We start from the raw sequence: 23,070 nt of genomic DNA on the forward strand, positions 1-23,070 counted from the left end.
TCATGAACCACATGTTGCTTTTTTTTTGTTTTTTGCCTTGCCCTTATCTTTTTATTCTAGCCAGATACATCAATCTACAAATTCCAAATTTGGAAGTTAGTTTTCTCATCCCTGGAAACAATATAAAACCTAGAGCTCCTAGTCTTGTGTTACTCATTCTGAGTCAGTTTTTCTGGGAAATCATCTGATCTGTTCAGTATCTCTTCACCATGTAAAATCAAGTTCCATGTGTTTTCTTTTAATCGTTGAGTATATTTTCTCCATTTCTGTTTCTGGCATACCAGTTTATGCATGTGTTGTATTGCTCTCTTTTTATTTTTTTACTATTTTGATCCCCTGTCACACATTTCTCCCACCCCCTACTCCGTCATCCCCCCTCCCCCTGTCTCTGACAAACACGCTCTCTTCTATTTATGAGTTTGTTTGTTTATTTGGTGCTTCCGTGTATAAGAGAGATCATATAGCACTTGTCTTTCTCTTTCTGACTTATTTCATTTAGTATAAGGCCCTCAGGATCCATCCATGTTTTTACAAATGCCAAGATTTCCTTCTGTGCTGTTGAGTAATATTCCACTATGTATCTATATTCCACATTTCTTTATCCATTCATACGTTGATCGACACATTGTTTCCATGTCTTGGCTATTGTAAATAATGTTGCAGTGAACAGAGAGTACGTATATCTTTTTGAGTTCATGTTTTCATTTTCTTCCAATAAATATCCAGAAGTGGAATTACTGGGTCGTAGTTTTGTTTTTAATTTTTTGAGGAACCTCCATACAGTTTTCCATAGTGGCTGCATTCCCATTTGCATTCCCACCAACAGGGCCCAAGGGTTCATTTCTGCCCACATCCTCATCAGCACTCGTTCGTTCTTGTCTTTTTGATTCTTGCCGTTCTGACAGGTGTGAGATGATATCCCATTGTGATTTTGATTTGCAATTCCCTGAGCATCTTTTTGCGTGTGTGTTGGCCATTTGTGTGTCTTTGGGAAAATGTCTATTCAGATCTAATGTACTTGTGAAGGTTTCCATTAAGATAGTTTAATGGTGATTTAATGTTTGACTATTTCTTGCATTGTTTTGTCTCTCTCACCGGAAAGCCAGCTTCCCGATGGATCCAGGTATGCCCGGTACTCTGTGTGGTCCGTAGTATTCATTGCAGGTACACCTACACAGGTACTCACCTGACAGCTGTTGAGTCTGATTACCATGGGTTCGTTCGTAGGCAGGGAAGGTGAAAGGCAAACCACGGAGATGAGGACAGGCACTCCTGGCAGGTCTCAAAACACTGATAGAACATTGGACTTTGGAATGAAAGTAGGGATAAGGGAGAAGAAGGCGTATGTACCAGGTTTCTGGGAGGTGTTTTTATATGCTCTTCCCCTTCACATTCCTTTCTAAAATTGGCCATGTGAGAACTAGAGACTGACTCTCGGCCAGGATGATCCTTTCCCCCTGTCAGTGCTGAGTCCACTTAGAATCTCCTTCCTTTGGCCTGTCAAGAGCCACTACCCTCCAGCATGGGCGACGAGGTAACGCAGACCTCATCCTACCAAGAATTTCTTCCCTCCCTTCCCTCTGGAGGTCTTTCCTAGCAATTAAGGAAACCAGCCAAGCCAAGAAGAGGTTGAAAAAGTTATCAGCACTTAGCTTTCTTCTTTTTCCTTTTCTTTTTTTTTTTTTTTTTTTTAAGTAATCTCTACACTCAATGTGGGGCTCAAACTCGCAACCCCGAGATCAAGAGCCACATGATCTTTTGACTGAGCCAGCCAGGCACCCCGGCACTTAGCGTTCAATGTAGTAAAGTGTGTATCTTATCAGTGATTCTTTCTTAAAACTTGAGTGTTGCAATATTGGTATCCTCCTGTACCAGTAGTACAAGCACCGTGACCGTGTTATTTTGTATTTAATTAGTGTTTTACTGTCTTCTGTGGTAACACTGTCGTTTTTAGAAAGATGAGAAAATACGGATAGGTAGTGGGGATGGATCCCTTGCCTTTTGTGATACAACAGGCTTTTGTCGTCCAGTGCAAAAATCTGGGAGGGATTGATCTAGTCTAGAGGCTTCTATGGATGTGATCAGCTTGGAGTGTGGTGTACCTTCATGTGCCACTAGTGTCTCAGAAGATCTTTACCTACCGTCTGCCCGAGGAGTTCTGCTAGATAGGTTCCTGCCATCCCAAGATGGAACTGAATTTTACTAAAGAGGCAGTATTGGGGTACCTGGGTCGCTCAGTCTGTTGAGTGTCCAACTCTCGGTTTTGGCTCAGGTCATGATCTCGCGGTTCATGGATTCGAGCCCCGAGTCGGGCTCGGTGCTGATGGTGCCACAGAACCTGCTTGGGATTCTCTCTCTCCCTCTTTCTCTGCCCTCTCCTGCTTGCGCTGGCTCTCTTTCTGTCTCTTGAAATAGATAAATAAACTTTAAAAAAAAAAAAAGAGTAGTATATTAAAAAAAAAGAAGAAGCAGTATTATTCATGGCAGATACAGATGCAGGGGTGCTCAGTGGTACCACATTCTAGGTACCATTATGGATTTTTTTTTAAGATTTTTTTTTAACGTTTATTTATTTTTGAGAGAGACAGAGAGTGTGAGTGGGGGAGGGGCAGAGAGAGGGAGACACAGATTCCAAAGCAGGCTCCAGGCTCTAAGCTGTCAGCACAGAGCCTGATGCGGGGCTCGAACCTACGAGCCATGAGATCATGACCTGAGCTGAAGTCGGACGCTTAACTGACTGAGCCACCCAGGCACCCCGGTAGCATTATGGATTAAAGTCAGCTTTAGCTGTGGGCTGCTAGCATGAGAACCTTACTTATTGTATCTATGAAAAAATAATCGTAAGTTTCATACTTAAATTTATGGAATACGGCCAGTTTGAGGTCTAGCGACTGTGTGTTTTTACTAGAGGAAAAAGTAATGTCTTGTTTGTTATCTTCAGGCTCCAGATCAGTTTGGTTTTAGCGATAGTCTCCGTTGACCTGGGCTTGGATTCAGAACTTTGTTAACCTCAGTGAGAAACATAACCAAGACTAGTACTCTTGAAGATCCTGGAATCCTCTGTCCTTGGATAGGGTTGTCGAAACTGATTTGCCTCCCTCCCCAGCAATTCCAGAGCTGTGTCCTAGGGAGCATCTCTGTCCTTGAAGTGACACTTTTACGTTCCCTCTTCGACTCCCGATCCTGACACGAAACTAGCAAGTTTATTGTAACCCACCCTTATCCGTAGAGGTTAACTCTGTGTCCTGGGCGTAGCACTAGTTTCTTGGTGCCAGGATGGGAAGCCAGACCTGTGTGTGTGTCCTCGGGATCAGAGCTTTTGAACTAGACGAGCTGCTCTCATCCATTCAGCTGGCCTTAGGAAGGTTGAGCTGTTACCAAGCACCGTGCTTGGCACTGGAGACCCAGAGGTGAGTGTGACATAGATCTGTCCTCAAGGAAAATCACGGTCGGACAAGTAAAACATATGACAACACACCACATGAAGGACCTCAGGAGAAGTGCCTGCAGGCCGCAGTACTCTGTCTCAGAAGAGGGGGATTGTCTTAGCCTTTCTTGAGCTTACTTGCCCTTGGCTGTGGGTATTCACCTCCAATTCTGGAAGAATGTCTCTGATTTTTACAGAACTTAACAGGATCAGCGTAAAGAATGGTAGAAGGTAATCAGGGTTAGGATTAGATCTCAGCAGCATCGGTGGCGGTGCAAGCCCTTGTTCCAGTTTGAGAAAGGCTTTCTTTTCCTTCAGGGAATCCCAGCAGGTTCGACAGTCATTAAACTCTCCTCTGATGCCTCCCGGTGTCATTTTCCCCTTTCTGTGCATCTTCACAGTGGAACTGCTGGCCAGGCCTTTGTTGGCCCAGAACCTCTGACTCCGGCTCTTCAGAACAGGAGAGTCACGCTTTCTAGGAGTCCCCAGGCTTTACCTAAGCACCGTTGAGTCCTCAGCATGCACCAGATTTGTTCTTCCTGTTTCATCTATTAAACTGGGTCGCGGAAAAGCTTCCGGGGGAGCCTTACGAGCCGCAAACTTGTAGGTCCCCATCCTGATCAGGACGCTCATTACTTTTTATTTATTTTATTTTATTTTATTACTTTATTTATGGGAGGACGCAAGTGGGGGAGGGGTAGAGAGAGGGGGACAGAGGATCCGAAGCAGGCTCTGCACTGACAGGCTGACAACAACAAGCCCAGTGTGGCACTCGAACTCATGGCCTGAGCCGAAGTTGGCCACTCAAGTGGACTGAGCCACCCAGGCGCCCCAACATACTCATTATTACCTCTGGGGAGTGAGATGGGGATGAGATGGGGAAGGTCTCAGTTAACTTATACTGATAGAAAAGAACAGTTAGGCCCAGTTACATGCCCAGAGGATCCAGTTATAGAAGCAGGTATCTTCAGGGGAGGGGGGACAATGTGCCAGCTTCCTAGAAGAGAAAAATGAAAGGAAGACAGCTGCCCAGATGTGTCGGGAGCATAGTATGGAAGCTTGATAGCAGGTTAGATTGCCTTCAGAGGAACAGACGTTATTCTGGTGTTTACCGTTTATTCTTGAACAACACAGGGTTGGGGGCACCGACCCCCAGCGTCAGAGTCCACATACAACTTTTGATTCCCCCCAGTAACTTAACTACTAATAGCCTTCTGTTGACAGAAGCCTTACCAGTAACATAAACAGCTGATTAAAGCATATTTTGTATGTTATGTGTATTCTATACTGTATTATTCAAATAAAACAAGCCACAGGAGAGAAAGTGCTCTTAAAATCATAAGGGAAGGGGCATCTGGGTAGCTCACTCGGTTGAGCATCTGAACAGCCCGCTTCAGATCCTCTGTCCCCCTCTCTCTCTGCCCCTTCCCTGCTCACTCACACATACGCTGTCTCTCAAAAATAAATAAACATTTTTAAAACTAAAAATAATTCAAAAAATCATAAGGAAGAGAAAATACATTTGTAGTGCTGGACTGTATTTATCAAAAAAAATCTGTATATAAGTGGACCCACGTAGCTCAAACCCGTGGTGTTGAAGGGTCAACTGTATTTTATTTTTTGATTGTTTTGAGAGATTTTAAGAGAAGATTTTAAATAAGACAAATATAAACACCAACCTTTGGCTCACTAAAGTGTGGCCATAAGTTTATGTCTCTTTGATCTTGTAATATATGTTTCTACCCAGCATTTTACCTGTTAAGATTTCAGATTCGTCACCCAAAGTATTTTCTCTGTTGCCTCCCCGTTACATCAAGTTGACCTATTGGTTTATTGGGGTTATCTTAATCTTTATGGTCAGATGAAACTGTTCCTTGATGTGATTATTCTTAGATCAGCTTACCGTTGGATTTGCCGAGAACTAAGAAGTCAGTAGTGTTTTTGTTTCGATTCTCTTACTGGTCCTTCTGAATGAATCTTGCTATTGTCGTCGTTTTAGATGGTTGCCGAAATAGAAAGCTATGAATTATCAAGGAATTATAATTATATCAAGTATGTAATTACTTGATAATTCATGTTTGTTCAGTGCACATGATGTTAGGCTGGGTTAGGACTCTTGAGGACCTTTACTTCTTTGCTTTCTTCTGTTGTGCTTCTTACCGCCCCTATGTGACTTCGATTTCAGACTTCCTTTCCCCCCCACCTCCACTTTGTTGGTTTGGTACTTTTAACTCACAGTGTTCTCTGAGGACCTCACCTCCACTTCTGCTGGCATCCTTGAGGTCAGTCCATCAGTTAACTCTTGTCATTTAATTCTTTGTGATCTGACTGTATGTAGTTTTTTTAGGTGCATGAGTTTGGTATTGATTCTTCTTCCTTTTTTGTTCAAGTATAATTAACAATATGGCGTTATATTAGTTCCAGTTGTACAATATATTGATTCAGCGATCGTGTACGTTTCTTAGTGCTCACCACGATAAGTGTACTCTTGGTCCCCTTTATCTCTTCCACCCCTCCCGCTACCAGCCTCCCCTCTGGCAACCACCAGTTTATTCCCCGTTTTTAAGAGTCTGGTTTTTTGTCTGTCTCTTTTTTCCCTTGTTCGCTTGTTTTGTTTCTTAAGTTGCACATATGCACATATGCTGCGTTCTCTATACACCCGGGCTTAGCAACCTCGAACTTTCTCACATCCCCTGTGTTTCCTCTGGCAGAAACGTTACTCGTCTTTCATGGCGCACTTCACGTTCAGTGCAAGGGGTCTTCATGGACTTGTCAGATGAACGAGGGCAGCTGGCAGGCTGACCCTTCGTGGCTCACTCTCTGCTCATCTACAGCACATGAGTCACTGTGCTGACCAAAGGTCAGCTGTGATATTTTTAGACCTGTTGATGCCAGTCAAACTGATATTGTAATTATATAACTGAATCATATACAGATAAACCGTAATGAGAAAAGAGAATTGTTCTCTGAAAACCAAGGTGAATGCTTTGGAAAGGTAAGTTACTTCAAAAAGGAAATGAAGTTGAATCAGGTTTGGGCAAAGATAAATATAGAAGGTAGAGATGGAGGCTCCGAAAAATCTAGAAGCAATCTGTACTTACTGTTTCACAGGAGTCTGAGTTCTCCCTGTACTTCAGAGAAACTGGAAGTTGTAGGTGATGCATTATGGGTGAATTTTATGCAAGAAGAGTGGCACAGAACTCTGGTCAGCAGCAAAGATCTTACTGGCCCCAAATCATTAGTTTGGTGGCTCTCAAAGTATTGTTTATAGCAAGTGACTCTGGGCTTGGATACGGCAGGGGTTGGGGGGGATCACAATAAAAGTCATAATAACTAGATCTTCATTACATGAGTTGTTGGTTTTCAAGGATACCCATTGACTCTCAGTTATTGAGAGTGAGGAAGTCAGGGTTCTTGTACCTCCTTCCTTCCCCCAACTTTGTCTTCCTGACTTTCTGCTGGCTGTAACTTTCCTTCATTGTCAGGCACATAGCCTTGGCCTCTGTTGTCGCTCTAATCCCACTTTAACCTCAGTCCTCCCTGTAAGCGGACTCGGTGCTCAACGCCAGTCTCTCTGCCATCACCCCTTGGCTGGCAGTTTCTCAAGACAGACTCATAGGAACAGGGTTTTTCCTATTCTGTTACTCTTGACTGGTATAAATTCTTGGATTACACTTTCTCTCTTTGGGAATTTTGTAGGTATTACATCTTTTTCTGCTAGCGTTGGATTTTACTGTGGAAATTTTCAAGATTTTGCCCCTCTCTTAAATAATTTGATCTTTTTGCCTCGTTGCAAAAATCTGGAAATGTTACCCTCAGGGTCTGTCTTGGCGTTGACCGTAGTGGGTCAGTTTTCCCCAGGATACAGTGTGGCCTTGCAGTATGTGGACCCTCTTTCGTTTCAGAAACCTCTTGAATCATACTTTCACATAATCTTTATGAACACCTCTTTTCCTATGTGTTTGCTCCGCATCCTGGTTTCCCTTGATACATCCGCTGCATGTCCTTTGCTGGCTTCTCTAACTCTCCTTTTTCTCTATTCCTTTTAACCCCTTTTCTGTTTCATTGTACCTGCTTTTTTCCATCTCCCTCCTTTCTGTTCCTTACCATGCTTTCGGCAGTGTCTCTTCTCCCTTTGCTTCTTTCCAGCTTTACCTTCATATCCATACTGTTTCCTTCCACTTCTCCCCCAGCGGTTCCCGCGAGGTCTTCTCTTGTTGCCGCCTCCCCACCCCTCCCACAAGTGCCTGCTCTTCTGCCCTGAGCTCTCGCTTCACTGTTTGCTTTTTTTCAGTTTGGCAAAAAGATTTTACTGTCATTCGTTTCCTCCGTGGCGGCGGTTTCCCAGTGCACAGTCCTAGTCTGCTTTTTGGTTTTCCTGTTTCTTTCCAAATTTTGTTCTTGTTGTATCTTTGTATACATCCGGTGTAGATTTCATTCTTACAAGTCCTCTTCGAGCAGGTGAGTTTCTCAGGGACTAGCTATTTGCAGGATGCTTGTTTAGAGGAGGTCCCAAGTCTGAATTCCAGGCTGACTGCAGTCATTCTCCTGATCTAGGGTTTGGGGTGAGTTCATTTACCCTGTATCTCCGTCCAGCCAGTAGAGCGAGGCTCCTGCAGACTTTTCCACGATGCGGACGCCACCATGAAGCTGAACTTGTGAAGCGAATACGGCTCGTTTGTGGTGGTTTCTCCTCTGCTTCCCGCTCCAGGTCCACAGACGTTCCTGCCTCCCCAGCAAGGAATCTGTTTGGTCCCAGAGCGAGTGTCCTTTACCCACAGGCAGTATATTTTGGCAGATCTTTCTCTCCAGCTCCCATGTTCCCTCTCTGTAGTATCCTTTCTTTTCTTTCTCTAAGGAAAGGAGCCTTGCTCGAACTCCTTGCTTTTGACAGCTTTTCTAGCTGTTTTAGGGTCTGGGATTTGGGTTGTCTTCCAGTTTTGTTAAAAATGGAGTTTGCGTTTTTATTTATTTCTCCTTTTTTGCACTTGGAACACATCTTGAATAGCATCTTAGAATTATGACTTCATGATACCATATTCGCATCAGAAGTCTTAACATATGCTATCCAGCTGCTAGTGGCCTTTTACTACCTTCTCCATCAGGACTCCATCACCACACTGCCATCCATCTTCTAAGCACCTAAAGCCCCAGGAATATGCTGCTCAGGCTTAGGAAAAGCCTTTTCATTCAGTCAGCATGCCTGCGGCTCACTAGGCCTTGAGGACGAAGCACAAAAGAATTCATGCAAAATCTTTGACACACCAAAGGAAAGTCTGAAAATGATTCCATATGGACCAGGAGTGAGGGATGAGCAGGTAGAAGACACAGCTTGGGACTCAGAGGAACCGTGGCGGAAAGGGTGCCGAACATGAACTCTGGAGTCAGACGGGCCCGGACTCGGTGCTCTGTTCTGCTACTCAGACATGTGACATTGGAATAGTTCATTGCCTTTTCCATGTGTCAGTTCCCTCATATATAAAATGAAGATTATATTACCTACCTCAGATGAAGATTAAAATGAAGATTATATTACCTACCTCAGATGGATATTACTACATTTTTTTTTTAACGTTTCTTCATTTTAGAGAGAGAAAGAAAGAGACAGAGTGCGAGCAGGGGAGGGGCAGAGAGAGAGACACACACACAGAATCGGAAGCAGGCCCCAGGCTCTGACCTGTCAGCACAGAGCCCAACATGGGGCTCAAACTCACGAACCATGAGATCATGACTGAGCCACCCAGGCGCCCCAGATATTACGATGTTACACACCGATACATAAACTTAAAGTAAGAACCATGTAAAGTGCTTATCATAGTGGAGACGCTCAACAAATACTACTTCCTGCCATGAAGGAGCTCATTAAACAACAGAATAAAACACTAGGCGTCCTGGTGTGGACACTTGTATTTTGTTTTTTCAGTTGTGAATTTTACGTAACGTAAAGCTTTCCATCTTCATCTCTAAGTGTACACTTGAGTCGTGCTAAGTGCATCCACACGATCGTGCAGCCCTTCTCGGGAACTCTCTTCATCTTGCAAAACTGAAACTGGTTTCGCATTAAACAACAGGCGTCCCCTCCTCCCTCAACTCCAGCCACCAGGTTTCCACTTCTACCTCTGATTTTGGCCACGGGTACTTCACAGAAAGAAATCGTACCGTATTCGTCCTTTTAATTCTGGCTCATTTCACTTAGCGTAATGGCTTCGAGGTTTATCCGTGTCGCAGCATGTGTCTGAGTGTCCTGCCTTTTTAAGGCTGAATAATATTCCTTTGTATGTCTGTATCACATTTATCCATCCATCCATCGATGGGCACGTGGGCTGCTTCTACCTTTTGGTTATTCTGTGAATAATGCTGCTATGAAGATAGGTATAGAAATGTCTTTTTGAATCCTTGGTTTATATCTCTTAAGTATAAATGCAGGTGCGGAATTGTTTGATTATATGGTTATTCTGTTGCTTAAAATATTTTGAGGAGCCATGAGAATGTTTTCAGAGGTTGATTTCTTCTTCTTTTTTTTTTTCCTTTTGAGAGGGAGCGCTCGAGTGCAAGCTGGGAAGCTGGGGAGGGACGGGGGGGGGGGGGAGAGAGAGAGAGAGAGAGAGAGAGAGAGAGAGAGAGAATCCCAAGCTCCATGCTCAGCACAGAGTCCAATGTGGGGCTCAGTCTCACAACTGTGAATACATGACCTGAGCCAAAATCAGGACTCAGATGCTTAACTGCCTGAGCCACCCAGGAGCCCCCAGAAGCTAATTTCTTGATGGGGAAGTATAACAATGAATAATTTTAAGACCAGTAGCATTTAACATTTTGTAAATTATCTAAATATGAAAATTTTACCATTAAATCCCCATTTGCATTTAAATAATGAAATGATTCCTCTTGTATAAAATTTAAGAATGCCACATGAGTGTGTATGTATAGACAGGAAAGTGGTTAATAAAACTCAGTGTAAGTGAATATACTTTATTTGTACGTAAAACACACGTTCTTATGCTCTCTCCCTCCATGGGCAAAATATGAAGAACTAATATGCCCGAGAACTTCACGCGTCCAACATGCATGTGCACAAGCACACAGACAGACACGTCTTTTATCTTGACTCTTCATTGCCCACAGAGTAAATTGGCCTCACCTCCTCCATGCTCCAGTCTAGACGCTAGACCAGTGGGTCTCAACTGGGGGCGGTTTCACCAGGAGACATTTTTGGTGGCCACAGCTGGTGGGGTGCTCCTGGGATCGAATGAGCACAGCCCAGGGGTACTGTTAAACAGGCTACCGTGCACAGGACACCCCCCCCCCCACACACACAGAAAATTATCCGGCCCCAAGTGGCAATAGTGCTCAAACTTTAGACCCAGACGACCTCGTCACTAGGTTCAGTGTGAATACTCCTCTGGGCACCAGGCTCACGTGTGCGCTCGGGTTCCATCCAGCCAGCCCTCCTCAGCAAAACTGAATCTCCGTGTACTTGACCGTTGCACTGACTGAGCCTCTGTGCTGACTCAAACACTGCACCCCACGGTAGCGAGCGAGCTGCCATAGAAACCCCCAGAGGGTCGGTCAGAGGTGTCTGCTGGGGTGTGTAAGGGGTGGCACTTCTTTCAAATCAGATCCTGTCAACATGGCCTTCGAGGTGCCACCTTCTATTGTTAATTAGGCACCAGATCAACAGCCCGGGAAGGAAGAGGGCAGCTAGAGAGACCAGAGAGATTCACTGAGACGGTGGGAGGACCGAGCTGGTCTCTGACATCAGAGAAGTGGGAAGAAGGACTTCGGGTGAAAGGCACCGGAGGAAGCAATTCTGCCGGTGGTGGGTCTGCAGAGCCCCTGGATCTGCCTGGAAAGGCAGATTTATGCGAGAGGCCGGAGCCAATGCCGACAAGGTGGTCAGGGCCTAGAGAACCCAGTTTCTCATCCCAGCTGTAAGAAAGGGATAAGGACAGGTACGAAGGCGCGGGCCTGTTTTGCCACCAGCGTAACACGGGCTGGAGGGCCTATCTTAGGAAGCCCGGGAGACGTCGCATTTCACGCGGGATGTGCTTGGGCAGGGATTGTCCCTCTGCCCCTGCAGTGACCGAGTGTGCGTCCGTCAGCGGTGCTGCTGCCGAGAGCAGCAATGAGCGCCATCCTGATTCATTTAGAACCCGGTGTGGGGCAGGCTGGGTGTTTGGTAGAGGTTATCTCAGTCCTCACCAGAGTTCTGGAAGGAGGCTGGGGAACAGAAAGGATAGTTCGCCCAAAGTCACCCAGCTTAACCTGTGTGACTTCAGAGCCTGTGCTCTCAGCTACCACCTTCCCGCCCAGAGTGTGGCCAGCAGGTGGGAAAGAGCTACGGAATGAGCTGCTCACGGAAGAGGTTCGCGTGACGGTGTGCCGAGACGCGGGGGCCACCCCTGTGGTCTCACGTGAGGGGTGGAGGACTCGGGCTTAGGTGTCTTGGGAATCAGGAGCTGGTGTCGGGTCCAGCCGCTCTGCTGGTGCAGGAGAGCCCGCGGGGTTTCTGTTTGGGCCACACCCCGACTACCGCAGGGTGCTCCAACCCTTCTCGTTCCCGCTTCCCCTTCAGGTGCACTACATCCTTCAGGAGGTGGTGATGGGTGGGATGGTGTTGGAAACCAACATGAATGAAATCGTGGCTCAGATCGAAGCTCAAAACAGGCTGGAGAAATCCGAGGTGAGTACACCGCTGTACTTCTGCCCCAGCCAGTTCGGCTCGAGAAGACCCGGTTCGAGAAGACCGGGGCAGAAGGAGAAAGGGATGCATGTGTCGGTTTGTGTTGCTGGGGAACTTTAGCAATGTGTATACGCCTCTTCTTTCTTCCTTGAGTCCATCGAAACTGATTGGAAGGCCCGCTGATTGGAAGGCCAGCCCTGAAAATTAAAACATGTAAGAATAGGCTAAGAGTGTGAACGGAAAAGCCAGATGGCCCACAAAGACAGACGCCTCCTGGCTTGGGGGACTCTGGCCGGTGCCTGTAGTTTGTAATTCCTCCTTTCAAAGGTACACGTTCCTTGGAGGGACCCAGAATCCCTGTCTCTGGTCCCATTGTGGTTTTCCAGTGCTCCAGGAGTCTGCTCTCCCAGCGGCCATTTCTCGTGGTATCTTTCAAACCTCCGACCTGCCAGTTCCCTTATTTCCAGTTAGCCCTGTACTCAGCTAGGACAGAATTTGGGCTGGGTTTACAAACAACATACCCCAGCCCACCCCCACACAGTGCTGGGCTTGATACAAACGCTCCCACTAGGGGCACCTGGCTGGCTCAGTTGGAGCATGAGACTCTCGGTCTCAGGGTCGTGAGTTTGAGCCCCACGCTGGGGGTAGAGATTACTTAAAACTTAAACAAAAACCGCTCACGGTAGATTCTGTCCTACCCCCCTGAGGTTTCTCTATCACCTCCGTCAGCCTAGCCGGAGAGCAGCATAGAGGCTACAGGCCTACACCTTCATACGCGGCAGGAAGAGAATTTTAATTATCTGAGTGTCTTTGAGAGCTTCATTCCTTCTTGTGATGGAACTTGACCTTGCAAAGAGCCAAGAATTCCTGTATGTGAGGACTGGTGGCCCTGCTGACGAAGCTCCGCCAGACTACCACTGGAGCGGCACCACGGTCCTTTAGTGACACAGGCCAGGGAGCTTCCGGGAATAGTGAGTGAGTCACAGGCAAGGGGTTTGGAAACAGGAAGAATGGAGACGTGCTGGGCGAGAGCGGGACTGGAGTCGGTGTCCCGACAGTCAGTAAGGAGGACGGGGTTCTGGGAGTCTCGTCGGCTTCTCCCCTTCTCTGCCCACTGGGGGCGAGCCAGCGGGGAGCGCCCCTCATCTCTGTGTTTGTCACAGTCCTTCCGTGGCTGCGGGTGTGTCAGACCTTCCACGGGTCCTTCCGCCCATCTTGCTGCCACGTGACATTTCCAAAGCCAGCTCTTTCCCATCTCACGTTGATAGTTGGCAGGCAGCTGCCCTAAACGGACTTTCCTTTTTCTCGTACGCGTTTCCCTGTGACTGCACCCGCTTCTAAGAGTGTTCAGGCTCTTCGGGGAAGGGCTTTGTTTTGTAGTCTGAAAAGTGCCCCTGACACAGAGTATGACGTGGTCAAACCGTCTCCGGTTATTCCGGCAAGCGTGGACTGAGCGCCTGCTGCGTGCCAGGCACTGTTAGGTGCGGGGGCTAGCACCCCGCCTGAGCCACCACCCCTTCGGGAGCGCACGCTGTGGAGCCCCTGTCCCAGAGCCCCCGTCCCACCTCAGGATTGCTGCGTTGGCCATACCTTTGAGGAATAAGGAGGAAAAATCAAAACGTGTGTTGTGTGTGCTCGGTGTGGACACTTTCCGGTCTCCGTCACTTGTGTTTTTAAGCGTTAAGCAGATGACACCGAGCGTTTGTCTCATGCCCCCTCTCGTGTCTCCTCAGGGTGGCCTGTCAGCAGCCCCCGCCCGGGCCGTGTCCGCTGTGAAAAACATCAATCTGCCGGAGATTCCTCGGAACATCAACATTGGTGATCTCAACATCAAAGTCCCCAACCTGTCCCAGTTTGTCTGAGGGTCCACGACTACCGAACTGGAGCCCTTGAAACCAGCCAAGCCAGTCCTGCCACAGAACGCACTCTGAGCCTTAGAAGGGTCGAGCCCCGGGCCCTGACCCTCGCTGCCGTGGAGTCGGGGGTGGGGGGAGCCCTGGGTTCACCGCTAAGCATGTGCTCGGTTCTCACCTGTGCCGACTTGCCGGCCTCTGAAACGTGTAGCCACCGCAGACGTGAGGGGGGCCCCTGGCCTCCGTGGGGTCAGCGTGCCCCAGCCACTCGTACCTTTACCTCCCACGTGTAGCCGCTTCCAGGGACTGGGCGCTGTACTGGGGCCCTCCTGCTTCCTAGAACCCGCCACCAGGATATTGTCTGACGAGAGTCTTTCTCCTTAGTACCACGAGGCTTCCGCGGTCCTATAGCGTTCACTTTTGCTGGTGAGATGCCATAGCTAGTGAAGGGCCGACCCTTAGGGGATGCGGTGAGTGGCAGAGAAGGGCAGAGTTTTATGAGAACCCAGAGTTGCCTTCTGGCTGTACTGTGTAGGCAAGCTTGCTGGTTACCCCGCCCCCAGAACACGTCCCCCACCGCCACAGTCCTTGCACAGGGCGCCATCCAAACCACGAACCTGGTGCATGCTGATAGGGAGAACGCCCCCTTCCCCACGGCCATGTCTCCGGCACAGCCCGAGGGTCCCTCAGCAAAGGAGAGAGGCCCATGTCTGTGGAAGGTAAAGCTGACAACATGTGAAACGTCTCAGAATTATGACTCTTTCCAGGTTTAAAATACATTCTTCTGATGAGCAGACGGTCAGTTGCTGTGTTAGAAGTGACGGGTTTTCTCCATACGGGAGAGCCACTGCTGCCTGCACCAGCCTGTGGAGCACGAGAGCTGGGATCACTGGTTCTAGAACGGGCACTGGGAAGACTGGGGACACAGGAAGTGTGCTGAGACCCGTGGCTCTGCGGTGTCTTGTCCCCACTGTGGGAGGAGCCCCTCCCTGTTCCCCCCAGGTGACATCCTCCCACGGTTGGCTTCGGAAACTTGTAAATGTTTACGTGTGATGAGTGTCTTTCTGTGGTTAACGAGCTAAAACTGCTCCTCCTAGTAGTGCCTCTTGCCGCGCTGCCCCGGGGTTAGGGAGCTCGCTGCGTCACCACGGCGACGTCTCCCAGCCAGTGGGCTTCCTGTGCCTGCCAGCGGGGGGGCCCCGGACCGCTCCAATGTCCTGCTGCCGCTGCAGAGCCCGTCTGAGATGGTGCCCCCCCCCCCCCCCGCCCCCGCCCCCAGGACCGCGGTGCTCCCGTGCTTGGTGCCCTCTGCTCCCCACAGCCTCCTGTGCTCACTCGGGCAGACCCTCCCCGGTAGCCTCCGGGACGGGCGGGCGATCAGAAGGAGGCCCTCTGTCCAAAGAGGGAGAGGAAGGTCTGATAGCATTCTTTTGAAGGGTTTGGGATTTCTGTAACAGACGCTTCAGCACGTCCGTGTCCCTCTCTCACGTTTGCTAAGTGTGGAATAAGAAAGGAGGAGCACGGATGTGAGGCGGTGTGAGCAGGACCTTCCCACAGGCCTTACAGCCTTACAGCAGGCATCATCGTCCCCATTCCGCAGGGACAGTAAGAGACAGGTCGAGTAACCTGCTGTGCGTCGCACGGGGCTGAGAATTGAGACTTACCTGCCTAAGTCCAAAGTCCGTTTTCTTTCACTGCTCAAGACGGCTTCTTCCAATTTTATCCTCTTTGTTCTAGAAAAGGAAACTGAGTCCCAGAGAGGTTAGTAGCCTCTCACAAACCCTGATGAAACCAAACCTGGTTTGCTAAGGGGGCCAGTGACGACGTCCTCAGAGGGCGAAAGCTGGAGGCTTTCGGAGAGCTGATGAGCAGCCCAGAGTATTAAGTGTTGTGCTGAGGGTCATGAAGCTAGAACCTGGTCATTTCTCTGGAGTTTACGTATTTGTGTTGTGGTTTAATGCATCAGTGCAGGGCACCTGTCTGGCCCGGATTTCCCAGGACGGCCTTCGAATGTCTACCTGTCAGAAACCGATGTTTTCTGGTTTCAGCTCTCCTCCCACAGACCACTGACTGGTCCCGGAGACTCCACCCAGTGAGCATCCCATCCTTACCCCTGAAGCTGCTTCTAAAAAAATGGCCTGAAACTTCAGCCTGGTTTTTTATTTGCAAAAGTCCATCCCTTGGACAAGCCACGGTAATCGTTCGTTAGCCACTCGAGGTTGTCTGCAAATCCAGCTAGCTCTCTTGCGTGCTTCGAGCAAAGCCATAAACTTTTTTTGTTGTTGTTTTAATAAGAGGAAATCGTATGCTGTTTTTGAAGAAAGATACAGATACTGCAGCTGAGAGATTCAGTTAGGAAAATAGGGACTGGGCCTAAATTTGAGAGTCCTTGGTCCTGGATGATTGATGCTGAGGGTTTCCTGAAGTGGAACAGAATACTGGGTTTCCAGGGCTCACGGCCCGTAATTAAAACCAAAAATTCTGTTGCGCAGTTTGTAAGCGCCTGGTGTGTGCCAGGCTCAGTCCTAGGCACCGAAGACGGAGAGATCTGAGGCTCAGCTCCTGCCATTGTCTCCGCCGAGGACCCCGGAGTGCCCAGATTGAGCGACTGGAAGCCTGAATCTGTAGTGACCGGAGTTGGTGGCTGTTCTGTGGAATAGTTAAAGGACAAGAACCCATTTGCCACCCCCGGCAGCCTCCGTCGTGCCCCGCTGGGCCATGCTCCAAACAGCCCTTGTGCAAGCTGCTGTAACAAAAAGACTGGCTGGTGGCTTAACATTTCTCACATTTCTGCAGTCTGATCAAGATCGAGGTGCCAGCAGATTTGATGTCTCTGAGAACCTGCTTCCTGTTTCACAGGCTGCCATCTTCTTGCTCTGTCCTCACATGGCGGAGAGAGAAGGCTCTTTGCTCTTCATCCCCTTATAAGGGTGCCAGTCCCATCATGGGGGCTCCACCCCACGACCCCATCCAAATCTAATCACCTCCCAAAGGCGCCCCCCCCCCCCCCCCCCGCCCCAGATACCATCCCACTGGGGATTAGATTTCAACGTAGGAATCTGAAGGACGCAGACATTCATCCACAGGTCACATTATCTGCCTGTCCTCTTGGCCTACACGGCCGTGTGCTTGTCACATGAGGATTAATTCGGGATCTCTTGAGGCTTCTCAAGCCCCTGTTATTCAGGCCTCCGCCCCTTACAAAGCCGGCCCTTCCTCGCCGCCACCTCCACGGAGCCACACTAGCGAAGCGCTCTCTGGCCCCAGCTCCACCCAAAACCACGGGAGCGCGCCGGCTAAATCCTGTCTGGTGGACCGGTCTTTAGTAGGGCGTTTCCTTCGTGTAGCCGTCCGTCCGTGGCTTTCCAAATAGGATGCATCAGTGGCGCCTGATGATAAAAATCGGGGTGAACGTGACAGCCAAGATGGAGAGCCACTTACGAATGAGAGACCAGGGCGTTGTCGGCTCCCAGCGAGGACCCTGCTCTTCAGCCTTCCCTGTCCTCTACCTGGTCTCCTAGGGGCACCTGTCTCGCTGCGCTGAGGACCCTGCTCACGTCGCTTTGCCCTCTCGGGAGTGCGGCAGGGCTCCCGTCTGCTCTGACCTGGCAGCGGCTGCCAGAGATGCAGACAGGCCCTCTCTAGGGAAATAGTTCCACGAGAATAATTAATCTTTTCCAAAAGACTGGGTACGTTCTTTCCTATTCAACGAGTTAATGTTTTAAAAAGGAAGTACATTCATGTAGTTCAAAATTTAAGATAACAGAAGCCTGTTCAGCCAGATTCCCACCGTGTTCCCACAGACCACCAAGTTACCCCCCGACCCCGTGGCAACAAGTGTTTCCAGTTGAAAGGATTAAGAAATAAAGTCCCTGGGTTTTTATTACCAAACTGACGGTGTGCTCTTCCTCAGAGAGTTACGTTCCTTTTGACCTCGGTGACTGGCCTCGGCCCTCTGCAGCCATGCCACCCTCTGGACGGAGGAGGGCCTCCCAGACCACCCCGCATCAAGGAGCCCCCCTGCTTGGGCATACCTATCCCAGCTCTGCTTTTCCTGTTTTCAGGGCACTCCGACCTGATGTACGTTTGGATCGAAGTTACTATCTGTCCCCGCTAGGATGAGTGCCCCCACGGGCGGGCGTTGTCTCGCTCCACGCGGTGGGGACAACGCCTGGTGCGTGCTCTCAATAAAGAAGTGTTGAATGAGCGGCCGGTGGAGGCTTTCCCGGGCCCCGCGCTCTGCCCTCTGGGAAGGAGAACCAGGGCAATGGTATTGGGAGCAGCAGGAGGGGAGCGACCCGGTGATGGCCTGTGGAGGCCGAGGGAGAGGAGAGAGGCGAAGCTGATGACCGTGGAACCCAAGTGACTGCAGGACCAGTGAGGGGGTTCCTCAAGAGGAGGAAGTGGTTTGGGAGGAAGAGGGGCCCAGAGTGTGGATGAGACGGGCCTGATGGGGAGAGTCGGAGGGGAGCGGGGGCGGGGGGCTGAGGTCCGCCAGCCAGCTGGGAGCCTGGGCGTGGGCAGGAGAGGAGACGGCTCGAAGCTGTGGGGTGAGCCCCGGAGCCCAGAAGTGGCAGGAGGGGTGAGGATACAGCCTGCGGGCGAGGGAAGAGAGGGGAGACAGCAGGGCAACCTCAGGTCAGGGAGAGGCCAAGGGGCTGGGAACTGAAGACGTGGCCTCTGAGCTCACAGTTGTCCTCCAGTGAGGCAGCACCACCAGAGAACTCGGCGGTTCTAGCCAAGTGGAGCTTTTGAACTGCAAGGTGGTCACGTGAGAGTGTGAGACGTGCAGAGCCCTCGGAAGGTCCCTGTCCTCTGCCATCGAAAGAGGGACCAGGAGGGGCGCCTGGGTGGCTCAGTCGGTTGAGCGTCCGACTTCGGCTCAGGTCATGATCTCACAGTCTGTGAGTTCGAGCCCCGCGTTGGGCTCTGTGCTGACAGCTCGGAGCCTGGAGCCTGTTTCAGTCTGTGTCTCCCTCTCTCTCTGACCCTCCCCCGTTCACGCTCTCCCTGTCTCAAAGATAAATAAAATGTTAAAAAAAAAAAAAAAAAAAAAAAAAAGAAAGAGGGACCAGGAACTCCTTCCTGCCTTGGGGACTTGTGAGGTTTAACGAGAGGACTGGTGTAGACCGCGGAGGCTCCCTGAACCTGGCCACCGTCGTCGTGCGGCTTTTTACAGAGGGAGTAGGGTAGATCCAGGAAGCTGGGAGGGGAGCCCAGGTGGGCCTCGCAGGGCCCTGGCTGCTGGCCTGGCCCCACCAGCGAGCCCCAGGCCCACATCCCGAGGCCGCCAAAACTGGATAAATCGGGGGAAGTGGCGGAGTGTCTGGAAAGCGAAGATCCCGGAACCTGAAGGGTGGGAGGTGCGGCCAGAACTCCCTTCCCCGTCAGCAGGGAATTAAAGACACGCAGGGGGCTCAGTGGAGGGAGTCCGTGTAGGGGTGAGGCAGGCCTGCCTGAGAGTCAGGGTCCTGGAGCACTTCCCTGAGAAAGGGGATCGTTGGGCCTTCTCAAGGGCAAATCTCCCATTGTTCTTCCAACTCTGCCATCAGCGGGGCCTCCTGAGAACACTCGGGAACAGGGGTGCCCTCCCCTGCCTCCTGGGAGTGGGTGTGGCTTCAGGAGGGCAGCTTGAGGGTCGTCTTCCGGATTGCTGAGAATGAATGCCCTGTGCGAACTCAGGACATAAAGGCACAGCTGAAACGGGAAGGAAGGAAGGTAGATTCTCAGGGATAGGGGAAGACCAGGCCCATTTCTCATTGTTCCCCCAGATTGAGGTGGTTCTCAAAATCTTGACCAACTGGCATGGTTCAGGCATTGGCCAGAGTGAAGGTACCAGACTGAGAGTGAGGGTGTTACCGGTGGTGTCCGTGTTGGTTCTGCCCCCAGGAAGGACCCGGCCACTCCGGAGGCGACAGAGGCGAGAACCCGGGAGGCAGCCACTCCTTCGCCTGCCTCCTCCAGCAGGGGCAGTGCGGTGGGAGGGGGCCTTCCCACGCCCCGTCTCTGGACCCTCCCCAGCTGGCAGCGAAGCCGGAGGCCGACGGGCAGCCACGAACCCAGGGCACTTCCCATGGCCGGAGACCGCTCCTGCTACCCTGGGCAGCGTGGGTGGGGAGCTTTCCTCCAGCCCCTTGGTCCTGAGCGATTGGCACCCAGCGCCCTTTTGACTCCTCCCCGAGCCTCCGGGTGGCTCCCCAGCTGGCCGCGGGCCGAGGGGATCTCACCCTGGCTGCCCGGCCCAAGGAAGCTGTGGGCCAAAGATGTCGACACGCACAGGCTGGGAAGTCATTGCTCCTTGCTGGGGAGTGCTTGGCAAACAGGCAGGCTAGGATTTGCGTTGCCAGCTGCTAAGCCAGCTTTCCTGGAACTTCCTTTGTGTGGCCGGGAGGTGTGCGGAGACTTGCTCCCCCGGGACCCTGAGGAAGGTGCTCCCGCTCAGATGCCGGGCTGGGCACCTCGGGGCGTTCTCTGCTGAAACCCTCTTCCCAACTTCCCAGCCTCTACCTGCCTCTTCTCCGGCAGCCAGGCCCTCCTGGGCCCTCAGAAATGTCAACCAACCCGTCAGCTGCTTAAAGGGCACGGTGACGTGACAGGATTGGAAGGAAACCCTTGGGTTCAAACTGTCTGTGCCAAACGGGCAAACGCCACAGCGATGCTACCTGGCGTGGAGCCATGCCTGGCACAGGTTGACAGCCCGGGGCGGGCGTTCCCCATCAGGCCCTTCAGGCTCCCCATCAGCCCAGCCCTGCTCAGCTCCGGGTGCTGGTGTCCCCAGAAAGGCCACGGGCCCAAGGCCAGGCCAGGTTCTCCTGGCCTCTCTGTGACCTCAGAGGTGGCCCCTTTGTTCGGGATCTGCAGTCCCCACCCATGTCCCTGGTTGGAGCCTCGGGTGGTACAGCCCCAATGTTCCCACCCCATCAGAGCCCCCAGGTTAAGCCCTCTCCCTGGGACCCCAGTGCCCACCGGTCTCAGATCCTGTCTGACAATCAACCAACTGTCCAGTAACTCACATCTCCACCCAACGTCCCTCATCCCCTGCCTGGACGCCACCACAGCCCCTAAACTGTCGCCCCCCCCCCCCCCCCCGCCTCCTCATGGCCCTGTTTTATCACCCAGCAGGCAGACTGAACCTTCCGAAGTATTAATCAGACCACGACACCGGCCTGCAGGCCTTAAACCCTCCCAAAGGCTTCCCACTGGTCTCGGAACAAAACTCGGGGCCCTGCTTAGCTGGCTGCTATCCATCTTTTGTCCTCGGTTCCTGCTGCCCCGCCCAGCTCCCTGCTTCCCCCTCTCCAACCACATGGGCCTTGGTGGGTCCCTGAACACGGGGGGCCTTTGCCCCCACCTCCCCGCTGCCTGTCTTCCGCCCTTTGTCACTCCAGGGGGGGTCCTCTATTCAAATGCCTTCAGAGGACCTCCCTGTCCCGCCTGCCTTCCCGATCACTCCCTGTCCCCATCCCTCGCCCGGCTTTATCCTCCATGGGCTTGTCCCCTGACACGACAGCGTAATGTCTCCTCTGCTGTCTTCATTACTTCTTGGTGCTGTTGTGCTGGTACCTAGCACAGTGCCTGATCCCTGTGAGCCGTCAGGAATTAAATGATCGTCGGATGCAGGAAGGCACGTTCCCGTCGCCCTCCCCGTGTGCTGACGCTCCACACTCGCTCAAGCTTTAGGACAGGAAGCTCTGTGGGTGGGAGTCATGCGGCCTGACTCCTTGACTCTGTGTGACCTTGAGTGAGTCATTTAGCCGCCTACTCCAAGTTGTAGGCATAGTGTACGAGAGAGTACCCATCAGCTTAGACAGAAAGCCCTAAATGGGGTATAAACTTGGTGTGAGTCCCGGCTCCACCAGGTCAGCTGTGTGACCTTGGGCAACACCCGTGACCTCCCTGTGATTGTTTCCTCATCTGTGAAATGGGAATAAAATAGCTCCCTTGAATCGCCCGGGGTTCTCGGTAGCAAACAATAGAACCAACCCAGCACGGGGAAGTTCTGGCAGGCCCCAAACCAAGCTGGCCGGGACACAGGGAGAAACAAATCCTCTGGAACGTGTCACCTCCAGCGTCAACACCGGACCCCGAGGCCACAGACCCTGCCGGCCTTCCTTGAAGACACAGAGTCCTAGGCAGGTACCTCTGATTGGTGACGCCCAGGCCCAGGGCCTGGACAGACGCGGAGGGGACTGGTCCCAGAGACAGCTGTCCACCACACTGCGTGCAGAGGGCAGTCGTGCGGATGCAGAATTCGTGCAGAACTCTCCTCTGCAGCCGGTGGGAAACCGTCTGTGGAACCCGCGGGAGTGAACGCACGCTCATCCTTTGACTTGGCGGTGCCAAATGAGTGCACGTGTCCAAGCCGAAGACACGGACAGGAATGTTGGCGGCCTGGCGCGTCATCGCCAAGAAGCAGGAACAACCAAACGCCCATCTGAATGGAAGGCAGGAGTGAATAAGTAGCCTGGAACGCCACACGGCCCGAGAGCGAGCCAACTCCCCCGACGCGTGACGTCGTGCATAAGCCCAAGCAACAGAACGCCCGGCCGTGGGAAGCCAGGAGCACAACGTAGGTTGTGTGGTTTCATGTGTCTGCCCTGCGGGCACGGGCGACGTGAATGTTCGGGAGAGCGGGTGTCCTCCCGGAAGGCCAGAGACAGACGGGGCAGGAGGGGGTTTGCCGGGGTGTCGGGCACGTCCGCTCCCTTGATCCGGACGCTGCTTCCCCTTATGTGTTCACTCTGTGAAGCTTCCACGGGCCCTTCACTTAGGATTTCGTGGGTTCCTCCAGGTTTTGTTACACTTCGACAGCAAATAACATGGGTTTAAGGAAGAAAAAAAAAAGTGCATCGGAAGCACTTGGGACCAGTGGCTCACGGTATGAGCTGAATAAACGTGAGGTCGGTGTTGTCACTGGCTGGTCTCTCCCACGCCACCCCTCCCCTCCCCCACCCTCCCAGCCGGGAAGAGACCCACGAGTCCTCGGCCCTCAGTAGACAGAGCTGGCGCCACCATCCAGGGGGCTCTGAGCTCGTTTGCGGGAGGTGGGAGAGACCCCCGGGACCACACGGCTCAGCTCCTTCATCTCGGAATTAGCCAGCTCCCCACAG

The 23,070-nt window shown here is 51.5% G+C and overlaps 1 protein-coding gene across 3 annotated transcripts in view; it reads left to right on the forward strand.

Annotated features, from left to right (window-relative positions):
- AP3S2 (adaptor related protein complex 3 subunit sigma 2) overlaps window positions 1-17,851 on the forward strand; it is a 57,690-nt gene extending 39,839 nt beyond the window's left edge. For 2 of the 3 annotated variants that reach the window (XM_019460259.2, XM_019460260.2), the window contains 2 exons: window positions 12,000-12,107; window positions 13,841-17,851. In XM_019460259.2, coding sequence (XP_019315804.1) covers window positions 12,000-12,107; window positions 13,841-13,969 — 237 coding nt within the window. In that variant the 3' untranslated portion in view covers window positions 13,970-17,851. The remainder of the gene's footprint in view (window positions 1-11,999; window positions 12,108-13,840) is intronic. The other variant, XR_008416889.1, reaches the window with a different exon arrangement.
- Window positions 17,852-23,070: the final 5,219 nt, after the last annotated feature.

This window comes from Panthera pardus, unplaced genomic scaffold (genome assembly GCF_024362965.1).
Source record: "Panthera pardus isolate Hobbes unplaced genomic scaffold, ASM2436296v1 HiC_scaffold_23, whole genome shotgun sequence".
NCBI classification, from domain to species: domain Eukaryota; kingdom Metazoa; phylum Chordata; class Mammalia; order Carnivora; family Felidae; genus Panthera; species Panthera pardus.